The following is a 23812-nucleotide window of genomic DNA, read 5'->3' as shown; positions in this document are numbered from 1 at the left end:
TATTGGAGCTTCAGCATCAGTCCTCCCAATGAATACTCAGGGTTGATTTCCTTTAGGGTTGATTGGTTTGATCTCCTTGCTTTCCAAGGGACTCTCAAGAGTCTTCTGCAGCACCACAATTTGAAAGCATCAATTCTTCAGCACTCAGCCTTCTTTATGGTCCAACTCTCACATCTGTATATGACTACTGGAAAAGCCATAGCTTTGACTATACAGACCTTTGTTGGCAAAGTGATATCTCTGCTTTTTAATACACTGTCTAGGTGTGTCATAGCTTTTCTTCCAAGGAGCAAGTGTCTTTTAATTTCCAAAGAATAACAAGGAGAAATAAGAAAGCCTTCTTAAATGGCTGCTATCAAAAAGTCTACAAACAATAAACACTGAAGAGGGTGCAGAGAAAAGGGAACCCTCTTACACTGTTGGTGGGAATGCAAACTAGTACAGCCACTATGGAGAGCAGTGTGGAGATTCCTTAAAAAACTGGAAATAGAGCTGCCATATGACCCAACAATCCCACTGCTGGGCATACACACCAAGGAAACCAGAACTGAAAGAGACACATGTACCCCAATGTTCATCACAGCACTGTTTATAATAGCCAGGACATGGAAGCAACCTAGATGTTCATCAGCAAACGAGTGGATAAGAAAGCTGTGGTACATATACACAATGGAATATTACTCAGCCATTAAAAAGAATACATTTGAATCAGTTCTAGTGAGGTGGATGAAACTGGAGCCTATTATACACAGTGAAGTAAGTCAGAGAGAAAAACACCAATACAGTATATTAACACATATATGGAATTTAGAAAGATGGTAATGATGACCCTATATGTGAGACAGTTAAAGAGACACAGATGTAAATAACAGACTTTTGGACTTTGTGGAAAAAGGTGAGTGTGGGATGATTTGAGAGAATAGCATTGAAACATGTATATTACCATATGTGAAATAGATCGCCAGTCCAGGTTCGATCCATGAGACAGGGTGCTCAGGGCTGGTGCACTGGGATGACCCTGACGGATGGGATGGGGAGGGAGGTGGGAGGGGGGTTCAGGATGGGGAAACATGTACACCCATGGCTGATTCATGTCAATGTATGGCAAAAACCACTACAATATTGTAAAGTAATTAGCCTCCAATTAAAATAAATTAATTAAAAAAAAAAAAAGAAAGCCTTCTTAAGTGAATAGTGCAATGAAACAGAGGAAAACAATAGAATGGGAAAGAGTAGAGATCTCTTCAAGACAATTAGAGATACCAAAGAAAAGATTCAGTGGCTCTGAATACTTAACAGTAGAGGATTGTTTAGAAAGATTTCCATGATATCCAACATGTCATAGGAATGGGACCCTCTCTAACAATAGCACGCCCTACAGACTGGATTCTGACCTCCACATATATTAGACAGTTACTGAATATCTACGCTGTACCTGCTGCTGCATTAGGTACTGGTTGATCAAGGGTTTGTGATTCAGAGGAGGCGGCACCCTTGAAAGCAGTGCAGTAGGAAGATGTCGGAGAAGGCAATGGCACCCCACTCCAGTACGCTTGCCTGGAAAATCCCATGGATGGAGGAGCCTGGTAGGCTGTAGTCGGCATATTCAGGAGAATGGTGGAGGCAGAGGCCACTTGGGATTCATGGAAAGCTTCAAGGAGGAGCAAATACTTTCCCCAAAATATCAAATGAGTTTACTGGTCTAAATTTGAAGTTGGAAAGGACATTATGCACTAAATGTCCAGCCCATGACCTGAGGAGCCCACCATGTAGAGCTGAAGGACAGAGAGCCTGTGGGCGAGTGACAGGGGGTGGCACAGGCCAGGTGAGCATCAGAGTCAGGAGGGCTTTAACCCAAGTGGGCTCAGAGAGGAGGAAAAGGGATTAAGTGGATAGATGCCTTAAGTCTGAGGGCAACCAACCTGAGGGCCTGGAAGCAGGAATTGAAAGTCCCCAGGAATCGCAGAAAGTCCTATCCATCTTTTCTTCTTGTCTCTTCTTCCTACTCCACTGCTGCTTCATCGTCTCTCTACAGAACTCGGCCTTTCTGTCCAATTGTCCATCACTAGCCTCACACATCATTCTATATGCAGTGTAGACTGGTTGCATAATGCAGACTTGAGTAACATGGAATTGGTATCTTAGAAAGATCACCCTGGCAGTTAGTGTTCAAGATGGACTGGTGAGAGACCAGTTAGAGCTACGCCAACCGAAAAAGAAAATGAGGGCCAAGAGTCAGAGGACTAATGTGGGGATGTGTGTGGGGGGTGTTTGTGTGGAGGGTATGGATTTAAGAGATAATTGTTGGAACTGAGAAGCTGATTGGAATATAAGGTAAAAGAGTATCAGGGTTGGCAAAGAGGCTTTTAGCTCCAGAGCAGATAACACCACACATCTAGATGAAAGAACCCAGAAGGCAGCAGTGGGGAGGTAGTCATTTTGGTAAGGAGCCTATGATGACTACAGGTGTAGAGATTCCGTCTTTACACGTGAAATAGCATGGAAGCAGTGCAGTGTCAGAAGGACTTGGATTCTACAATCAGTATTCAGGGTTTGACCTTCAGTTTTATAATATACTGTCTGTAGGTTAGTTTGGACAAGTTCCTTGAATTCTTTGAGACTCACTTTAGCCTGTGTCTGGCTGAGCTGTTAGGGGGATCACAAGTAACAGCAGTACCACACAGGCCCCCCTACCTTTACCCTCTCAACACTGACCCCGACCCCCCTTCCCCTCTCTGACGGTCCTCTCGAGTGGAGCAGGCACCAACAGTTTGGGGGGAAATATGACTGCTTTGGACTTATGAGAGTGAAAATGTTAGCCGCTCAGTTGTGTCTGACCCTTTGCGACCCCATGGACGGTAGCCCACCAGGCTCCTCTGTCCATGGGATTCTCCAGGCAAGAATACTGGAGTGAGTGGCCATTCCCTTCTCCAAGGGATCTTCTCAATCCAGGGATCGAACCTGGGTCTCCCGCGCTACAGGCAGATTCTTTACCATCTGGGCCACCTGAAGTCAGCTTAATTTTGGGGGGAAAATAAAAGTACAACTCTACCTAGACTTTCTAAAGCAGTAAAGGGTGCATTCTGTTTCTTCGAATGCTTCTAAGCAGTCCACGAAGGAAGTCGGTGTTCATGGGGCCAAGGGGAGCAGAGGGGGAAGCAGAGGACGGAAGTGCTTTTTATTCCTGAAGAAGGCCAGCTGGCTGTCCTGAGCGTAACCAGCAACTTGGCCTGGTTCCTCTCCTTGTCTTCCAGAACGAAGTGGTGATTGGGAACACAGAAGAAAAATTGCTTGCTTTCTGAATTGCTTGCTTTCTGAGTAAACTCGCTGTAGAGTGTATCTGAACAGCAGTGCTGTTTCCCCCATGCCAGCTTCGCCACTCTGCTGCCCGCCTCATAGTGGAGCTTATTGAGAGGGAGAACAAAAAGGGAGGTGTTGTCTCAGTTTGGAAGGGCTGTTAACAGCACAGCTGAAATGTGTTTCTATTTTAAACATAATCAGCTTTAAAAAATGTGTTATACCCTTAACCAAAAGAGACCCGGATGGGTTCTCTGAAAATAGCTTTCTTTGTTTGCCTGGGGATGAGCTGCATGCCATCGCCTCACAGCAGGCCCTGCCCAAGTGAGGATTCTCACTTGGAGGAACAGGTTATCTTTGTACCAGAGTTGCCATGGAAATGTGGAGGGATCTGTGGCAAGGTAAAAGGGAGGGCATAAAGGAACTCCCAAGGAACCTTTCGGTCCTTCTTCCGTGTTAATATGGCTCTTCTGCTACCGCCACTCAGTAGGGTGGGGAGTGGCGTGAGGATGTTGGAATTCCATGTTTAAAACATTTGGTGCCTGCCAGTGCCTGTTTTTCTTCTCTCTACATGTATTTAAAAACAAAATCATCTTCGAGTGTAATGAAAAGCCCAAATGTTCCATAACTATCCTTATTGACATCAAGTGATTTCTTATGTCTTCACATAACTGATCGAACAGGATTAACACATCACCACTACCCCAAAGGGCTTGATTGTGGAACGAAAGCTCCAAAACCCAGACATGGTTTTGAGCCCCAGCAGGAAGGACAGGAGCCAGGTTACTGAGGTGCAGGGTGTGTGGGTCCCCCTCCCCTGGGTGTCACAGGTCCTGGACATGACTCCACCCTGCTGCTGGTGCACGGGAGACCACATTACCTCCTGTATGCTTCCCGAGCTGACAGAGCTCTTCCCTTCTCCTCCCCAACCCCCCACCTCCCCGCTGGTCTCCCTCTCCCTCTGTCTCCTTCTCCAGGGTAGAGCTCAAATGAGTCCAAGAAAGGAACCGACTGTAACCAGTGCTGTGGGAGCTCTGCTACAGAACAGGGCCCTGGAGACCAGTGCAGCGCCAACCAGGCCAGGTGAGTTGGAATGAGCATCTCAACTATCGAATAACGGGGTCAGAGGAGACCACTGTTGGCTTTGGGATTTGCTGGCAGTCAGCAAAAACTATGACATCCAAAGTTGCTTTGGGATATAAAGATATGTGAGTTTGTTTGAGATTTAGAGCTTATTTGGCAGGAAAGGATATTTCCTAATTTACCAAGATTGGACAACTCTTGAGAGTATACAAAATCAGATCTGATGACAATAGCTGGGGCTAGAACCGTTGTTCCCAGGTCTGGTAAAATTAAGAAGAAATTAAGGATGGGAGATGGCAGTGTGTCAGGTTTTGTGTTGAAAATAAGGGAAGAAAATGAAATTGTGGTCTCAGAGGGATATCTGTATTTCCATGTTCATTACAGCATGTTTCAAATAGCCAAGATACAAAAACACCCTTCATATTCATTGATGGATGAATGGATAAAGATGGGGTATATATGCACAATGGAATATTATTCAGCAATAAAAAGAGAAGGCAATCCTTCCATTTTCAACTTCATGATAAACCTTGAGGTGAAATAAGTCAGAAGGAGGACAAATACTGTATGATCTCGGTTATGTGCGTGCTCAGTCGTGTCCGATTCTTTGCCATCCCATGGACTGTAGCCCACTATGTCCTCTGTGGAATTTTTCAGGCAAGAATACTGGAGTGGGTTGCCATTCCCTTCCCCAGGGGATCTTCCCAACCCAGGGATCAAACCTGAATCTCTTGCGTCTCCTATATTGGCAGGTGGATTCTTTACCAGTGCACCACCTGGGAAGCCATGTGTGGAACCTTAAAATGTTAAACTCAAGTATAGAACAGTCTTTTGGACTCTGTGGGGAGAGGGGTGACTTGGGAGAATGGCATTGAAACATGTATAATATCATATAAGAAACGAATTGCCAGTCCAGGTTCGATGCAGGATACAGGATGCTCGGGGCTGGTGCACTGGGATGACCCAGAGGGATGGTACGGGGAGTGAGGTGGGAGGGGGGTTCAGGATGGGGAACACGTGTACACCCGTGGCGGATTCATGTTGATGTATGGCAAAACCAATACAATATTGTAAAGTAATTAGCCTCCAATTAAAATTAAAAAAAAAAAAAAAAGAGTAGAATGGTGGTTGCCAGGGGTGGAGGGTAGGGTGGGAGAAATGGGGAGATGTTGGTCAAAGGGTAAACTTCCAGTAATGAGACAAATGAGTTGGGGGAATCTAACGTTCAGCAGGGTGACTATAGTTAACAGTACTGTATTATCTACTTAAAAGTTGCTGAGAGGATAAATCTTAAATATTCTCACCACACAGACACACACACACACATACAAAAGTAACTATGTGAGGTGATGAGTGTGTTAACCAGTCTTACTGTGGTAATCATTTTGCAATACATACATGTGATAAATCATCACATTGTACACCCTAAACTTGCACATTATACTCAGTTAGATCACAATAAGGCTGGAAAGAAAAGAAAATGGGGAAGAATTTCCTTCCTAGAATGAAATAATGTCTTCGAAGTAGGAAAAAGGAATGCCCACCATTTTAGTATTTACTATATGCTTGATCCATTTCTTTTAATCTTCACAATACTCCTCCACATGTTTTAACCTATGGAATAGGAACTGAGGCTCAGAGAGGGTGAGTTGTTTAAGACACACAACTGGTAGACAGCAGAGCTGGATTAGATATCTCCTGTGTTTTTCTTCTTCATTGGGCTGCGTTGCTAGTAATGGACATTCTTCTTTATGGTCAGCATCGCTATGAAGGCAATGAATGAAATCATGACCATACTGGCACCTCTGGTCAGGAGTCTTATCCTGAAGGTATTATCAGAACCAGAATAAGAAGTGCCAGTCTCATAGTCCGTAAGGTAACAGCACCAGAAATCTTTGTCATTAGTTTTTAAATTCCTCCTGAGTTGCTTATCATGGGAGAAAACTTGAGTTGATATTTTAAAAATTCATAGCCATCTAAACTCAAACCACTAGTTGTTTTTTTTTTTCTTCATTATCTGTAGAGACTTATCCATGAGGTAGGTTTTAGCTTTTACTAAGGAAAAAAATAATTCAAATCATTTATGTATTCTTTTGGTAAAACTTCCACTAACAAGCTTTTTTTTCCGAAGTAAAATGACTAGTGTCCTTGAGAAAAGACAATTTCTTTATATTATAGTTTCTTCTTATTTTTTCAAAGAATATATTATCATGCTTCCCTTTCAGTGAAAAACATCCTTTTGAGTTTGCTTGTCAAGAGGGCGTATTTCTTAATCCATTGGGATTAGACAACTCTGACAGTGTGCCAAGTCAAATGCAAGTACAGCCTCAGAGTGTTGGACCTTCACTCCCCGGTTTAGTAAACCAGGAAAGAGACTGGGAATGAGGGAAGACAGGCCTAGTATTGAAAAGAGGAAAAGAGTTTCCTTCCTTGAACTCAATAGTTAGAGCAGCAGCAAGGTAAAGTGGAAAGGTCCTGAATCAGGGCAGCAGCCCTATGTCCCAGTATGTGGCGATGAGCAGGACGATACACAGACACTGTTCTGATACACTAGGAAATAGATGAGCAGGCCAGCAGACCTAAATAGAATATATCATACTTGTTGTTAACTCGTCAACAGTGGTTTGTAGATCACTGTGATGTTGTTAAGTAAAAGGAGAATCCAACATAGCCCACACTAGGTTCTGGGCCACCAGCTGACCGCACCGTCCACTGTCTCCTCTCCATCCAGCTCGAGCAGCCTCTCTTGCTCCTGCTCACTCCTGGCTCAGGGCCTTTGCACTGGCCGCCCCCTCTGCCAAAAACCAAAACATCCCTCAGTGATCTACCCTGCTGTCTCCCTCCCTCCCTCCAGCTCTTAGCAGAGTGTCTTCCCAGTGGGCCCCTCACCAACCCAACCTCTGTGTTTCAAAGTAATCAAACCCACTATAATTCTTTTTGTAGTTTCCCAGCAGTTACCATTATCTAATATATTCAATACATATTTATTTTCTTTATGTCCCATCCACTATGCCAGAAAAGGGGATGTAAGCTTCAAGAAGGCAGGAATCTGTCTACTTGGTTTATTTTGTATTGTACTGCTCAGGTTCGATCCCTGGATTGGGAAGATTCCCTGGAGAAGGGCATGGTAACCCACTCCAGTATTCTTGCCTGGAGAATCTCATGGACAGAGGAGCCTGGCGGGCTACAATCCATGGGGTCGCAAAGAGTTAGACACGGCTAAAGTGACTTAGCCCACACACACCTCTACTTGTTAGAATTGTTCGTGGCATTTATGAAATGCTCAGTAAATACTTTTTGAATGAAATATATAGGACAAAGTTGGTATCTTGAGTCTATAATTTCTCACTTAAATTACTGAAATATGAATAGTCATGTTAATTAGCTTTAAGAGATAGCTTTTGCTTTTATTTCTGGTTCAAGATGCTTTTTCAATTTTAGATTCTGTTCTTACCTGTGGCCTCACCTGTTAACATTTAAAAATAAAATCACCAAGGTTAGTGTGCTTTTAAATTAGTCACATTTCATTTGAAGCCATTCTGGAGAGAAAGCATAAGTATATTGAGGGGACGTGAATTTTCAAAACTGTTTAAGGCTTGGAGAAAAGCCTGAGTACTTTTTACTAATGTAAATAGGCCCATGTATGAATCAGATTCTCATCTACTGGCCATTGTTTTTGATCTGGTCAGTACTAATCTATTTGTAATAAGAGGATCTTTAAAAAACTGTTCGTGGTGGTCTAGCTATCTTTGACAATCCGGTGTTTAGGCCACTTGATGTCACTTACCTTCCACGTAAATCCTATTATTGTCTTTCATCTCGCTGGTAGTTAGCCTTCTAAAACCCAGGCTTTCATTCTTTGACTCTCTTGAGTAAAACAAACATTTAGAATCTCCCATTTATTACCTTTTGTTTTAAATTCACAGTGAGGGAAGACATGTGTTAGGCACAACCTGCAGTCGGTAATCATTATATCTAATGTTTAACAGTGGGATATAAAAGTCTTAAGGGATTACAAGAAAGAGATCTACTTTTCCCAGGAGATTTTATGGAGGAGGTAATGGTCAGAGAGAGAAAGTTTCATAGAGATGGAAGCTTTGGGGATGAGCTAGATTTTAACCAATGGAGAAAAGTTGGGAAGCAACAGAGATATGAAAATAAGAACACAACACATACTCTGGGGGGGGAGAATGGTCCATTTGGCCAAAGCGTGGAGAAGAACTGGGATTAAAGTTAGAATGGAAGGCTGGCACTAGAGCAAGGAGGGCCGTAGATGCTCAGCAAGGTGTCCAGACTATGTGTGATTAATGCCGTTGCTGGTGTCACTGCCCTGGACACGTGTGTGAAAAGCTCTTATGATGACCTAGGAACTTTTTGGTTCTACAGACTAAGTTAGCCTGCCAAAATGTCTCTTGAGAAAGGGCATTTTTTAAGAAGTTTCCATGGAAGGAATTAATGCTTACTGTAGAAGATCTTAGAAAATGGAGAGAAGGTATGAAGAGAAAAAAAATCATCCATAATTCCACACCCTGACATGTCTACCGTTAATATTGATACCTCTTTTCACTTTCTCTCTTTATTCGCCGCCTCTTTTGTTTTCTTTTGATCTAAATTAGGATCATAGTCCATGTACACATCCTGATTTTTTTCCCCCACAAACTTTGAATGTTTCCCTATGGCAAAGAGTTTCTTTAAAAACATAATATCATATGTTTTCAAAGATACATATGATATCACAAAAAGACAATATAACTTGTCTATTTTCCTGATGTTGACTAGGTAGGTTGTCTCTGCTTTTTTGCTGTACCGAATATTTCCCTTCTTCATGGACAGTAGCCCATGCTTAATTGTATGCTCCTCTAAGCTCTTCAGATATGAATCTTCATTAATCCTTATTTAATCCTCACAGTAACACAGAGGGGCAGACATACTATTCATAGCCCTGGTTTGCAGGTAAGGAAAGCACAGGTAGGAGAAGCAACTTGCATAAGGAGTTTGTAATAGAAAATGGTAGAGCCAAGCAAATCCTCATCTACTTTGGGAAAACTGGGTCAAAAAACATTAAGGAGATAATTATATAAATATATATTATTTAGTACATATTATATACTAGTATCTCACAATTGAGCTGGACCGTAAAGAAGGCAGAATGCCAAAGAATTGATGCTTTTGAACTGTGGTACTGGAGAAGACTCTTGAAAGTCCCTTGGACAGCACAGAACTTAAACCAGTCAGTTTTAAGGGAAATCAAACCTGAATACTCATTGGAAGGACTGATGCTGAAGCTCCAGTATTTGGGTCATCTGATGTGAACACCTGACTCATTGGAAGAGTCCCTGATGCTGGGGAAGATTGAGGGCAGAAGGAGAAAAGGGAATCAGAGGATGAGATGGCTGGATGGCATCACCAATGCAGTGGGCATAAACTTGCACAAACTTCAGGAGATGGTGAGGGACAGGGAGGCCTGGTATGCTGCAGTCCATGGGGGTCGCAAAGAGTCGGACACGACTGGGCGGCTGAACAACATATACTAGTATATATATTAGGCTTCCCTGGTGGCACAGACGGTAAAGAATCTGCCTGCAATGCAGGAGACCCAGGTTCAATCCCTGAGTTGAGAAGATCCCCTGGAGAAATATGTATATTACTTAGTAGATACATGTTTAGTAAATTATTTTAGAAAAGGATATGGCTCTTCTTTCTCACAAAGATTCTAATGTTCAGATGAGAACTGAGTTTATAACCTAGTCAGCAAATATCTACATGGCTATTTTCTCAAGGGATTTGATATAGGAGTGACAGATTTATAGGGAAGATACCTCTGGGCAGCAGCTTCTCCAGCACCTTTATACAGAGAGACTATGACCACCGTGAAGCTGTAGTTCTGGTTTCTGCTTTGGTTTCTGGAGCCAGTGGATTTGATCAAGTTAAGCATCCTGCCTGCACTAGCCTCCCCTTCTTGTGCTTGCGTGCTCAGTTGCTCAGTCATGTTCTACTCTTTGTGACCCATGGACTGTTGCCTGCCAGGCTCCGCTGTCCATGGGATTTTTCAGGCAAGAATATTCCCCTCCTTACCTAATTGTGTAGCAAATGTAATGAGTATTGAAGGGTCAGTTACTGATTCCTTGGAAAAAACAAAGCTTGTAAATCTTCGGGTAATATGATCACTGAGTTCTATCCTGTGTCCTTTGATATTGATTCTCAGTTTCCTGGGGTGGTTTGGTCATTCTTCCTTTGTAAAACACTGATTAGAAAAGAGGCCTCTAGGACAGAGAGTACTATTCTTTCTTCTTTTTTAATGATTTCTCTGAGAATCCTGTTCCATCCCATGTGGTCCAGCACAAACTGTGGCATGTTATGCCCATAGATTCCTATGTCTCCATTCCTAGCGGTGCTGCTGAACACAGAGGAAGAGAGTCCTGTTTGGGAAATGAGACCATCACTGTGTAATTAACTGCTGGGAGGGAAGGCCTTTCATGCTTCCATGAGGTTTATCAAACCCTTTCTAGCAAGAGAGCGGGCAAAGAATTTTGTGAAGATATGGAACATTCTCTGGGTACATTTTGAAAGCTGGGGCTATAGTGGGCTATAGCTGGTACTGTGGTATAGCCGGGGCTATAGTGGGATCAGGTGTTGAGGGTCAATTTGTATAAATGGGGGGGTGGTCATTGAGGTGGTGGGCCAACGGGCCTGTCCATGGGTAAGTGAAGGCTTAACGGTAGAAGACAGAGGGCTTCTAACACAGATTCTGTTTTCCTTATTATCTGGCCCAGGATAGGGATTGAGAACTTGTCTATAGCTCCTAAACAAAAAGGAAGAATAGAGACTTTTGAGTCCAGTGTGAGAATTTCATAATCATCCTTTTTTTCTGTTGTTGCTAATGTTTGCTTTTACATAATAACAAATCTGTTTATGTCTGCAAAGGATCAGCAGTGGACCCTGCTTCTGGAGCAAAACTCAGACAAGGATTTGCTAAATCTTCTAAAAAAGATTAACTCCTAGAGGCCAGGTAAGGAAAAAAAATTTTAACTTCTACGTGTTGCCAATCGTCTAATGGGCAAGACAGTTAATGAGCCTTTAAGAGAATGAATCCATAGCAGGCCAAAGAAGAATTTGGGCAAATCCTGATTTGGGTTACTAAAATGTATGCTCTTGAAACTTACTCTTTTGTTAAACATATAGTTTGAAATGATGTTCAGTTTTTGCTTCTCGGATTTGACAGGAAGCAGGAATTCATTTTGTTTCTTGGATTTAACAGGAAAGGGAAATGATTCTTCATTTTGACCAGGAAGGTTACTGCCCTGTCCCTTTTTCCAAACAAAGACAGGTCCCTGAGATTGACACTGAATAGACACTGCTATGAAGCTGGAGAATTCTTGATATTGTGAATTGTTAAAAACAATGAACAATTAAGAGGCCTGTATTACTTAACATTCTCAATGTGGGAACAACAAAGCTCCAAAGTAAGTGCCTTCTCTTTCTGCTTTCAGCCTGGCTCCCTCACCGTCCTCGACCTGGATGGTCATACCTAGGAACTCCACCTAAGATGAGGGAACCAGAGGCATCTGTTTACATGCCTGCGATTTCTTTGGAGACATCATGTAGAACAAGTAAAAACTACGTTCAAATTTCCTTATCTACTCCCTTCAAATTTTCCCCCTCAAATCATTAAACAATGCATCAACCTGTATGATAACGCTTGATTTAAAGATTCACTTGAAGCTTTTTTTCCCCTGTGCTGTACAGTAGGTTCTGATTAGTTATCTGTTTTATACATACGTGCTTAGTGGCTCAGTCGTGTCTGACCCTTTGGACTGTAGCCTGCCAGACTCCTCCGTCCATGGGATTCTCCAGGCAAGAATACCGGAAGGGGTTGCCGTTTCCTCTTCTAGGGGATCTTCCTGACCCAGGGATTGAGCCTGCATCTCCTGTGTCTCCTGTATTGCAGGTGGATTCTTTACCAGCTGAGCCATCGGGGAAGCCTATTTTATGCACAGTGGTGTATATATGTCGATCCCAATCTCCCAGTTCATCCCATCCCATCATTCCCCTTCCTCCGCTTGGTGTCCATACATTTGTTCTGTATGTCTGTGTCCCTATTTCCACTTTGCAAATAGGTTCATCTGTACTATTTTTCTAGATTCCATATATATGTGTTAAACTTTTTTTTAAGTGGACACTTTTTAGTCTTTTTAAAGAAAATGTTACTTTGATATTAGAAACTTTTGGTGAAACAGTCTTTATTACTTCCTAGGAAAATCTTGTTTTTACCTAGTTTATTCTACATAATAGGCATGAAATCTCAGATAAACTTTGATGTTTGCTTCTAATGAACATTAAACTGTCATTAGTAGCTACTCCTGTTTTAAATGTCCATCTGTATGCCGTGTAGAATTGCCTCAAATACACCAGTGTTTTGGGGGAGCACTACAGTGAAAGCGACAGGTTACAACAACCTTCCCATCCTGTAGAAAGGATCCTCTAAGTGCACTCAGGCCATCTAGTTACTGTGGCCAACTCGGAAGTCAGCTGTTCGTTACACTTTCAGTTCATGTAGCTCTGTTGGGAGGTGGTGTCTCAACTATTTTTTTCTCTTGATCTTCCTAAGGGTTGGTACACTTTTTTCCTAGAGTTATTTATACTTAATTCATGCCTTTTAATCAGAGAATTTTATTAAGGTCGGGGAACTTTATTTAGGAATAAGCCATTTTTTTCTGTCTAAATAAGAGTACCAGCCTCCAGGTACAGCAAACACAACATCTGAAAGTATTACAGTCTGTATTTTGGGGACCAGTTGCTATGTTTTATGCTCAGGTGAATCAGGTATGTGTTCTGGAACTGACTGAAGACATGTAAAAGTGTTTGTGGAAGCTTCTATAAATGGAAAATGGAAGCTTTAGCCAGGGTGAGCTGGCTCTCTGCCCCTCTCCACTTGCTCTGAGAGGCTGCCTTCCCTCAGCGAGAGTTGAGTGGACATGGGAGCTTAGACAGCCCAGAGTGGTGGAGTCCTACTGACCAGGTAACCTGTGTTCCGTTGTATCATTTCTTTTATGGTCACCAGCTCACTCCTAAGGACTGTGTTGAACCATGGTTTCTCACATTGGGCCAATATGCTGCTTTAATGGGACAAATGAACTCAAGGTTCCCCTTTCTCTACTCACCCCCACCCTATTTAGAGGTCAAACAAGCAAAAAAGTATTATGGGCCATAATACTTTTTGAAGACATCCCAATAAGAAATAATTTATAATTTGTACTGGAAACTAATGGTAAACACCACTGTAAAACTGGATCATGGTAGCCCAGTATAGATGAAACTTCAGAAGCTAGTATTCTGACCTATACATCAGAAATAAATTACACAGCATTCTGGAAGAATTCACAATGTCATACAGTAAGTTTAGAAATAAGTTCTTTGGTCTGTGAATTTAATGAAGCATACAAGCTTCAACCTTAAACAAAATTATTGTTTTAAAAAGATAGTTTCTAATCGATCCTGAATAGAGGTCAGAATAGTTGTTTCTGTAGGGGTTGTGATGACCAGGAGGGGGCATGATGGAGCAGGCTGAGGAGCTGGAAATGTTTTCCATCTGTGTGGAGAGTGGGGAGTGTGGCTGTATATAAAAATGACTCAAGTCATTTGCTGAATTTGTACTTTATTTATTATATGTAAGATATATCTTCATATTGAAAGCCTCTAAACACAAAAGACAGAGGAGCTTTAAAAAAAGAAGGTTAGGTTTTACAGTTTAAAAACTCATTAGATACCAAATTCCAGAGATAGATTATAGTTACATTGTAAAACGCTATATTTTTTGAATAAAACTAATATTGACTTAAATGATGAATTTTAAAATGCATTTACTTATTGGTGATTAAAAATACTTAAGCAGAGTAGTATTTTAAGCCAGACAGAGCAGAGCAAAAGAAATTCTTGCTTAATAGATAGATATATATATATACTTTAAAATTCCAGTAATATTCTTAAATTCCTGTTAAAAATATAATCAATATTAAAGTCAGTAAAATGCTTATTTTGACTGACGCCTGGATTATTTTACCACTTAACCTGGTTACACAGTGATTTTTTTTTCTGTCAGATATAACTGACAGTTTAGTCTTTAAGATAAATGAAGTGATAACTCACATTGTAGCATCCTGTGGAAAATATTCAAACTACATTTAAAATGCTTTAAAATGAAGACGTCTATTATTCCACAAGAAATTGTTTCTGTAAAACTACAGGTTGGCTATGGCAATAGTAACTAAACTACATCCAACCCTGAAGGTAGAAAAATCCCTGAAAAGAAATACACAGCCTGGTGATAATATGCGATATAAAGATTACTTTCTTATGTTAAAAATCCTCCCATTTTGGAAAAATCCAACCTTCCATAGTTCCCTTACTAGGCAGTGCCACATAAAGTTACTTAGCTAACATTATTATGAGCATGGCTTACGATTAAGTTGACAAACACCACTATATAGCTACATCAATATATAGCAGCCCTCTTATGGATGTCGGTTATGATAATAGTTGCAGTTCCATTGAAGAATACTTGCTTATTAAATTTGGTACAAAGCATGAACACTCAGGACAGATTGGCACAATACATGCAGTTCGAGAACTCTCTTCTCTCAAGCCAGTCATCACTGAATAAGCCATATTCCAGTCCTGCTTCCTATATCTTTCCTTGTATTATCATAGCTGATGTTTAAAATGCTTCTCAAAATATCTTTCAGAGTAAGAAAAGTATGCTTAAAAAAAAAAACACAAAAACCATTCATCTGAATGCATGGTGGAAATGAGGCAGGATAGCCGAACCAGTGCCAGCTGGGAAAACGTGGGGGATGGGTGGGAGGGGGAGCTGGCCCAGGCTCATAGTGCTCATGGCTAGTGAGGGGTCTTGGGGCTGCTGCCCCAGACAGCCCAGCCTATGCGGCAGAGATTCCCCAGCCCCCAGGGCAAGACCACTACTCCCAAAGGCATTCTGGGTAGCAGGAGGCAGCTGCCAGAAGCCCAACAGAGGGGAGAGGTCCAGAGAGGCAGGTAATATGTTCACAGCATCTGCAGCTAGCTCTTTGGGCAGGTTGACTTTACCTGCACCTCCCTTAGCCAGGTCAAAGCCTGCATTGAGCTTGTGAGGTGACTGAGGCTCTTGCAGAGGCAAGTCCTCAAGCAAATTGGCACTGAAAAATCCTTTAGTATCTGTTTTGAGAGGCAGGCCTGCCAGTGGGGGGTATGAGGTAGAACCAGTGTTGTACTTGTGATTCTGGAGGGGTGCAGGGGGAGAGCTGGGGGTGGCCATGGGGTGGAGGGGAGCCAGGAGCTCTGACAGCACTGATATAGGCTGAGGGGGCTGCTCCAAGGCATTGAGGGTGTGTACCTCAGCTGGCAGGCTACTCACAAGCCCATTCTGTGTAGGGGCCCCTATAGGAAAAGGAGACAGTGGGGCAGCCTTCAGTTGGAACTGGGGAGAGAGAGCGTGGAGAGTATTCAGAAGGTCTCCAGCCTGCAGGCTCTCCTTCATCAGCTCCTGTGGGTGGGTCTTCTTGGTGTGACGCGTGAGGTGGTCTTTGCGCCCGAATCTCTGGGCACAGAACTGACACAGGAAGTCCTTGCAGCCTGTGTGGACCACCAGGTGGCGCCGCACATCCTTCCGGGTGTAGAAGCATCTCTCGCAGTGGTCGCACTGGTGCTTCTTCTCCTTGGTTCCAGTCGACGGCTTCTCTTCGGCGTGGGCTTTGAGGTGGTCGAGCAGCACCTCAGTGCTCCCCAGCTCCAGGGCACAGACCCCACAGGTGAGGTCGCCACTGCTGGCCGCATGGAGGGCCAGGTGCCTCTTGTAGCCCAGCATGGTGTTGTACTTCTTCCCACACTCCTCGCACCCAAAGGCCATTTTGTTGGGGTTGTGCGTTTGGAGGTGGTTCTTCAGGTGGTCTTTCCGGTTGAAAGTCTTCTCACAATAAGCACACTGGTGAGATTTCTGGGGCGAATGTGTAGCCATATGCCTAGGGACAGATGGAAAAAATGCACAACAGACACAGTTTTTTTAAGAGCCAAAGAAACATATAGAAACAATATTAAAATGTTAGTAGTTTTCTCCAGGTGGTGGTATATACATTTTAGTTGTTAAAACACTTTTCTATGTTTTCCCGATTTCTACACATAAACTTTATAATAAAAGAACAGTACTACATGATGCGATGCAGCCGTCACACCTGTAAAGAACATGCATTGAAATGGATTTCCTAATCTATACACAGATTTCTAAACACAAGTATATACAAGTATTTTAAAATATATGATCATGAAGAAATAGTTTTCAGGAAGGGGTTTAAATGACTATTCTATACTGTTAAAATGTCTGAATTTCCAAAAATGATCCAGTTTGCCTTCTACACAGAACTCTACAGCGCCCCCCTCCCCCCCTCACTGTTACTGTTTCTAGTATAATCTGCTTTATCTTGATAGAAAGTTCAGGCCTTAGACATAATGCTAAAAAGACTATCCTTAACGTCAGAGAAAGTGTCTGTTATGTATTATGGACCCAGAATGGCAACCCCACCACGTGTTCTCTGAGCTTCACCCACATGCCTCCCAGGAGAACGTTACAGTGAGGTCTTAAGTTTCTGCTGTTTAATACCTTCCAGTGAGCTCTCATGTCAGATGCATGAACCCCCTGTCTCCATTTCTTTAAGATCCCTCTTAGACGCTTCCAACTCACTTCCTAAAGGTCACTGGTAATTTCACTGGCAAAACTCAGGACTTTCTCTAGAAGCACCAAGCTGCTGCCCGTGGACACAGAGAGGGAACCAGACATTCCGACTGCACACAAACAATGCTGAGCAACAGGGGCCAGCGCAATAGCTATTTGGGGTCTGAAGTGATGCTGGTCTCTCTGAGTTCCAGCTGTATTTAAATACATTCACAGGTTGCAGAAAGGGTTTCTCAAGCCGGCTAGAGGGCAAATAACAAACTCGGCATTTAAACAATTCTCTCTCTGGGCCAGCACTAGAGTTCAGGAACCTAAAGCTCTGTGATAGATCTTGCCCCTCCTTTTTCCTCTGTGGAGGATTGTTATCTGATTAGCTCTCATTTATCAGCCATGTGTAGATCAATGCCAAGTGAGCAGCTCTGGACCTGGTATTTCCTGTCCTGCTCCTGTCCTGTGAGAAAGGTTCAGGGGGACACAAGTCACACCTGAGCAGTAACACCACTTGTCACATCACATCCCACGAGCTTCCAACCCGTTTTTTTGTTTTTTACTTTTTCCTCTGCCTGGCATCCAGTTCTTCTCCATGTAATTTACTCCTCACTTGCTCACGCAACAATCCCAGTCTAGAACATGATCACCTTAGAGCTAGAATGACTGCCACGTCTTGCTGCCCTCCCTAACTTCTCTTCTCATCTCACAGCCCAGGAAACCACCACTTCCGGTCTGTCCTGTAGTTTCCAAACCACCACCATCTTTGGGTGTCACCTGGGCCACGTCAATGAGCTTAGAATGCTTCCGGGGTTAACTGCTGACCCTGGGACTTCCATCTGCCTTGCCAAATCGTCTGTTCCTGCCTTTGGCTGTCTAAATGCTTTCGTCCTTCGCTATATTAGGTCCCATGTGCTCTTTTCTAGTTAAGCAAGTCAGTTACTTTCTTCTTCAACCTTTGCTTATGAAATGGAACTTTTATGTGGCAACTGAGACACAGGATGGAATGCTACATTTTTGTTTTTTAAAGGCATCCTGCCCTCTTCCCTCCCTTTATTAGATCACTGTTTCAGGCCAGAGGGGCAAGACATGCTGGTAGCTATGGAAGGGAAGGCCATCCTTGCAGAAAGTACACTGCTTCCCTTTTTTGCCTCTCTTCACACCCTTAGCTGAATAAGTTGTTTCCCTTGCTCAGAACTACCAGCTCCTAAATATTGCTTAAGACATCTCCTTCAGTGCGGTTTACCACAGTAATCCCACCTAATTCCTGTCATTCCAGTAATCTGTCGGCGCCACTGTCTGTTCCAAATATTTATCTCCTATATGTATTTTGGTCTTTACCCACAGTTATAATATCCTCACTGTGGCTTAACTGCAGCTAACCCTGCCTTTGGTGTTCGGGTAAAGATAATTACTGTGTACACGTAAGAAGCGTGCTGCAAAACAGGAAGCCTTTGCAACAAAACTGGTGGATACAGTAGGCACTCAATACTTATATTTACGGCAACTAGAAATTGGCCAATGTACAGAACACATTTGAATTTTAAGCACTTGTAGGCTTATTTGAACAAATCAGCTTATCAATGATCTATAACAGGGCTATTCATAAGGGCCAGGAACATAACTTATTTCTCTCTTTAACTCTCCCCAGTGCCTTCCACCAGGAGCACTCCCAAATTTGATCATAAGGTGGCCCGTGCTCATAGCATACTCAAGATGGAAGTTGTCTCTCACTCAATTCTCACCTTCACTTATGCACTTATCTGCTGGTCTGAAAGTTATGGTTCATTACATGAAGACTAGAGGCCAAAGACGCATTTCCCTTAAAGAGGTATCCAGACAGGCATGCGTTCATGGGAGCTCTGTGTGTACAGCTCTGAGTGTACGGCACACACAGCACACGCACAGCATTCACTGTCAATCAGCCTACCGTGCAACATACTCATTATGAGTGTATTCTGAGTACTGTCTTTCTATGATATAAAAATCCTTTACAGGCAGAAACTACATCTCATATACCATTTCTCTCATGGAAGTACGACGATCAAGAAATAATTTAGACTAAACGTTACTATTTTTAAAAAAGGACCTATCTCCACAAAGTAGTTTTTACCCTTTGTTGAATCCTTCCCCTCCATCCTCACTCCATATTTCATATCTGGACTGTTACAATAGATTGAACATCAATCTACTTGCTTCTTCCCTCTTCTCCAAATTACTGCCAGAGCCATCTTTCTAACATCCTCATCAAATCATGTTGTTCAGTTCCTACACTCCTCAGAAGAAAACAAGCCTTTTAGGACAGTAGACACAGCCTGTTCTGAGCAGCTACCCTCTTGCCTCCAGGTTGGGCCTCACTCTGATCCTCTTCCAGCATGCCCCTCTGTCCACATGTGCTTCCAGGCCACAGCTTAGGGCTTTCCCAGAACCTCCTCTCTGTCCGCCTCCCAGTCGTTCTTCTTATCACAGCTAAAGACCACCACTCTGACGAGCCTCCCCAGGTCTCACCAAGCAGTGGAGAACAACTTCCACCACTTCCACAGCTCTGTGATTAAAGCCCTTGGATTACATTTTAATGGTGTTTCCATGACTATCTCCCCAGCCACAGGTCTTCTCATCTTTCTGTTCTTAGGCCTGGCCTATTGTAGGCACACAAGACATACTTGTTGACAAAGTGAACTGAACACTGCAGAGCACAACTGTCGTATAGAAACTATAGTAATTGCTGGAGATACAGCCTTAAAGGCTAAAGGGCATCCGCTTTCCCTGCAGTGTTCGGTCTGAGGGCTAGCAAAGCCTTTGAAAGGTATGTGGAAAAGCACATACCTTTTCTGAAGCCTCTCACCTCATTAATTTATATCTGGAAATGAAGGCTTTGCCACAGTCTGGCTGCAAGCACTTGTAAGGTCGCTCCCTGGAGTGGGAATAACTGTGGATAGTGAACTTCTCCAGGGTGAGGAACATCTTGCCACATAACTGGCAGGGGTAGGTAGCCATGGGCTTTGTCTCTCACACTTTCCTTTTCAGATGCGCTGACCAAATGCTGTGCCATTTAAGTGCAAATAGAAGGACAGGACTGTGCTGAGCACATCAGCAGAGCCCCAGCAGCCGACCGCCAGGCCCAGGGGGAGGCAGCGTTGTGGTCCCCGACCTGGATCTACCCAGACATGGGCCTCTCGGTTACCACTATCTCTGCTTCCTGCATCCTACATCCCAGTTTCCACGTGGTCTCAGGCTGAGAGGAGCAAGTCTGAGGCACAGATGATGTTCCCGAGCAGAAAGGCAGACTGCATCACTAGAGCTGGGGCACGTCCTGGGTCACCAGACTGTGGAGAGAAGAGGAACAGTTTCTGCGCATTAGCCGTCGGCAAACCACGCTTCTCGTCCACCCGTTCAGCATCGACTACCTGGACTCAACGTGTTCCTTTAAATGGCTCTAATGTGGCACACCTCTCCATCTTCCCCTGTGCTTTAACAGGTCCTTCTGCATATGGATGCACCTGTCTGTGCTTCTTCAAAGTGGCAGGAGTCAACTGCATAGTGTTCTGATGGCGGATGAAGCACACTTTCCCTTGTGATAGAGACAGCTATTTCCACAGACTTGGTATCATCTACTTCAAGCCATGATTTCAGGTCAGTGTGAAGTTCAGTCTGCCAATTCAAAGGGGGAAAATCAAACACACGCACACACCCCCAAGTGTGCTGAGTGTCTTACTGGTACAGAAAAGAGAAGCATCCTTGCTTATTCAAACCATTGGCTATTTCTCGTCACTCACTGTTGGCAGAACATTAGTTGTTTATCACACCTGTTTAAACTTCCAGGGGATGAGACGAAATCATTTGTATATATCTAAGTTGATTTGTTTGTGAGGTTACCGTGCAGAAGGACTCAAGTCTACGACGTAAACAAAGTGAGAATAAAGCTAGTTTCGTTCACTGAGGTGTTGCCTTTGAAGGGGAGACGAGAGTCACACAAAGACAAGAGTGATGACGGCTGGGGCCCAGCTCAGCACATTCTGGTATGCAGGCACCATCTTCCAGGAAACCGTCCACTCCTTTTTCCCTTTAGTCTGTGGGAACACTTCCTCATTCCCCAGCCCCACCCGGCAGGGGTGGCGGGCGGGGGGAGCTACCTGCTGGAAGGCCACTCCTAGGAGAAGGGCTTGCCGCCTTAGCCTGTCTGCAATCCCAGTTCTTACCATCCTTGCACCCCAGGCAGATCACCCAAGTCCAGGCTTTTCTTTTTCTGCCAACAGACCCATCACTTGGGAGCCTTAAGAGTCCAAAACAGCAACATGAACACAGCATCAACAACAACACAGGAAAAGCCTGGCGACCTAGAACCCCGTGCTATTCTAGCGAAAGAGAATTCTCACGCAACGGATGTTAACCTTTCAAGTGCCGATACTTAAAAAAAAAGAAGCATACTGTCTGCTAACATTAAACACACTGGAATAACGTCTGCACACAGGCCAGCCTTTTCTGAACTTTGTCAAGTGAGCAGGGCATGTGTGTGAACCTGACCAATCTCGGCAGGCCTTCGAGGCGTCTAGTCCCTGCAGTCATTCATTTATTGCCAACTCGTTTAGAGCTGCTCTTTACTGTTAGTTAATTTTTACTTACCTCTGGAGTCTAGCTAGATGAAGTTCTACTATAGTAAAAGTTTACTACAGTAAAAAGTTCAAGCATCTTTATATCAGCACCTAGCACATGCACGTAGACAAAACACACATTCCTTTTTTAAGGGGCAAAAACTGCAGGCAACTTTTCGTATTCCTCATCAACTAGCTCAGATGTTTTTCATGTCTGGTCAGAATTCACAAGGAGCCGACACCGGGCAGATACCCCTCGCTGTCCTGCCCCACCTGCCTGGAACCTTCAGAGCTGACGTGTGCACTTTGACCTGAAGCTTCAAGCACTGATCCAAAGCGGGGGACGCCGGCGTTCTCAGCCAGCATCTTGGCACCAAGCCTCCTTTCTGATGGCAGTGCACAGACACTCCTCTGGGACCAAGTATGATCTGAACTGAGCCCCTGTCCCGGCCCCGTCCAAGCCCCTCTCCTCCAACTCCCCGTTCCCTCACCATGCGCCAGTTCACCCCATGGCCCAGCCTCCAGGCATCCCAAGCACCCTGGCCACAGACAAAGTAATTCCTTCCAGGAATTCTATCCTGTGTGGCCGAGTTTCTGCTGCCAGGATTCATGGTGTGTCCTACTTCTCCATCCAGCCTGAGTCTGGCCTTAACACTGGCCCAGCCATAAAAGGCACAGAATTTATCATCATCATTAAATATACTCATTCACTTGAGATTGCTGTGTTTTCCAGGTCTATTTTAAGAGATTAAAATGTATACACAATATGAAGCTTGAAATTCATTTTTTTTCTTGTTCTCTTTATAGCTCAACTCAAAATAGCATTAGTCACTTAAGAGAAGGAGCTGGTCTGGTGGTGAGATTTTATATTTTCTCATCTACACTAACCCCCTGCATATATACTCTAAACTGATTCTCCCCAACTCCTGCATTTATGAGAAATGACCAGTGTCCAACAGAACTTTCTGTGATGGAAATGAATGGCTACTGCACACTTAAATGTGATGCTGAGAAACTGACATTGTCATTTACCCACACAAAGCTAGTGGCTGCTGTGCTGGAAAACACAGGAGCCATACGAGGTGAAGGTAAAGCTAACCCTTTCCTCCAGACACAACTAGGCTCTGATTCGCCCTCAGGCATTCCCCTGAAGCACAGAAAGTGTATATCCAGCTCCAGTCATTTATGAATATAGTAGACAGACTCCCTGGTTCAAATTCCAGCTCATCCATTTGTTAGTGCCTAAGTTTCAGTTTCCTCATTTGTAATATTTACATGATGCATGTAAATGAGCCAGTGGGGACAACCAACTGAAGCAAGATGAATCTTGAAAGCACTCTGTCATCTAAAAACACACCATACAAATATATGGTAGTATTTATAAACACTGGGATTAAAAGTAGAAACCATCAGCTGCAAACTGGCACACAGTTTGAACCACTCAGCTATGGATGTAATGGAAAAGAGACACACGTCCTCTCCCCGCATATACTTTATCATCCGTTACTCATAGTTGGAGGAGCCAGAAGCCTGGATAACACGTGCTCAACACACACAGGACGTATGAAGTTGCAAGTAGAAACTTGCCTGAGGTCTTTGTTTCTCAACAGATACCAATGTCTGCTCACCAACACACCAAGAATAAAAAGGAAAAATCAGATTTTTTTCAATTAAAGAAAAAGTACCTGCCTGTTAGCATTGAATAAAGCTTCCCAAATCCACTTTCTAGTTACTTCCCTAGATTCAAAAGTCCAACAAGTTATAGACGTCACTACATTTCCCTCGGACCTTCAAAGATGGTGGGTGTACAATCAAGGCATTTTAGACATGACTATAATGTATTTAAATGTGAGACATTTCCTCCAACTCTTTCCCTGTTAAACTTGCAGAGAACAACATAACATTAAGTCACATAAACATTTTTACACTTATTTAACTTATTGCATTAATGTCTTTGCCCAAGACTTTTCTTAGCTTTTTGAGTTTTAGGTCTCTGTGTTAAATACACCCAGTCCAACCCTACATGCAAAATTGATCCTCAAATGTTGAACTCAATTACTTTACGACAGTAAGCATTCCTTAGTTTCTTCAGGAAGGCTTTTTATTAAATGATGTATTCAAATTCACTAGTAGT

At 43.3% G+C, this 23812-nt stretch overlaps 2 protein-coding genes across 18 annotated transcripts in view; one reads left to right on the top strand and one right to left on the bottom strand.

The window, feature by feature from the left end:
* The window catches only part of ZC2HC1B (zinc finger C2HC-type containing 1B), a 33723-nt gene extending 21504 nt beyond the window's left edge, over positions 1–12219 (top strand). The window contains exons 6-8 of the mRNA XM_044924556.2: positions 4275–4380; positions 11305–11389; positions 11871–12219. Coding sequence (XP_044780491.2) covers positions 4275–4380; positions 11305–11375 — 177 coding nt within the window. The 3' untranslated portion in view covers positions 11376–11389; positions 11871–12219. The remainder of the gene's footprint in view (positions 1–4274; positions 4381–11304; positions 11390–11870) is intronic.
* A 1799-nt stretch (positions 12220–14018) lies between these two features.
* Positions 14019–23812, bottom strand: part of PLAGL1 (PLAG1 like zinc finger 1) — a 96914-nt gene continuing 87120 nt past the window's right edge. For 6 of the 17 annotated variants that reach the window (XM_044924154.2, XM_044924153.2, XM_044924155.2 and 3 more), the window contains 3 exons: positions 20494–20737; positions 19932–20412; positions 14019–16391 (listed from right to left, as the gene is read on the bottom strand). In XM_044924154.2, the coding sequence (XP_044780089.2) occupies positions 15164–16391; positions 19932–20083 (1380 nt within the window). In that variant the 5' untranslated portion in view covers positions 20084–20412; positions 20494–20737 and the 3' untranslated portion in view covers positions 14019–15163. The remainder of the gene's footprint in view (positions 16392–19931; positions 20413–20493; positions 20738–23812) is intronic. The other 11 variants (XM_044924161.2, XM_025294440.3, XM_006075202.4 and 8 more) reach the window with 6 other exon arrangements.

The sequence above is a fragment of the Bubalus bubalis genome, chromosome 10 (genome assembly GCF_019923935.1).
Source record: "Bubalus bubalis isolate 160015118507 breed Murrah chromosome 10, NDDB_SH_1, whole genome shotgun sequence".
In the NCBI taxonomy this organism is placed as follows: Eukaryota; Metazoa; Chordata; class Mammalia; order Artiodactyla; family Bovidae; genus Bubalus; species Bubalus bubalis.
Note: the sequence above shows the minus strand (reverse complement) of the source record. Positions and strands in the feature narration are given on the sequence as shown.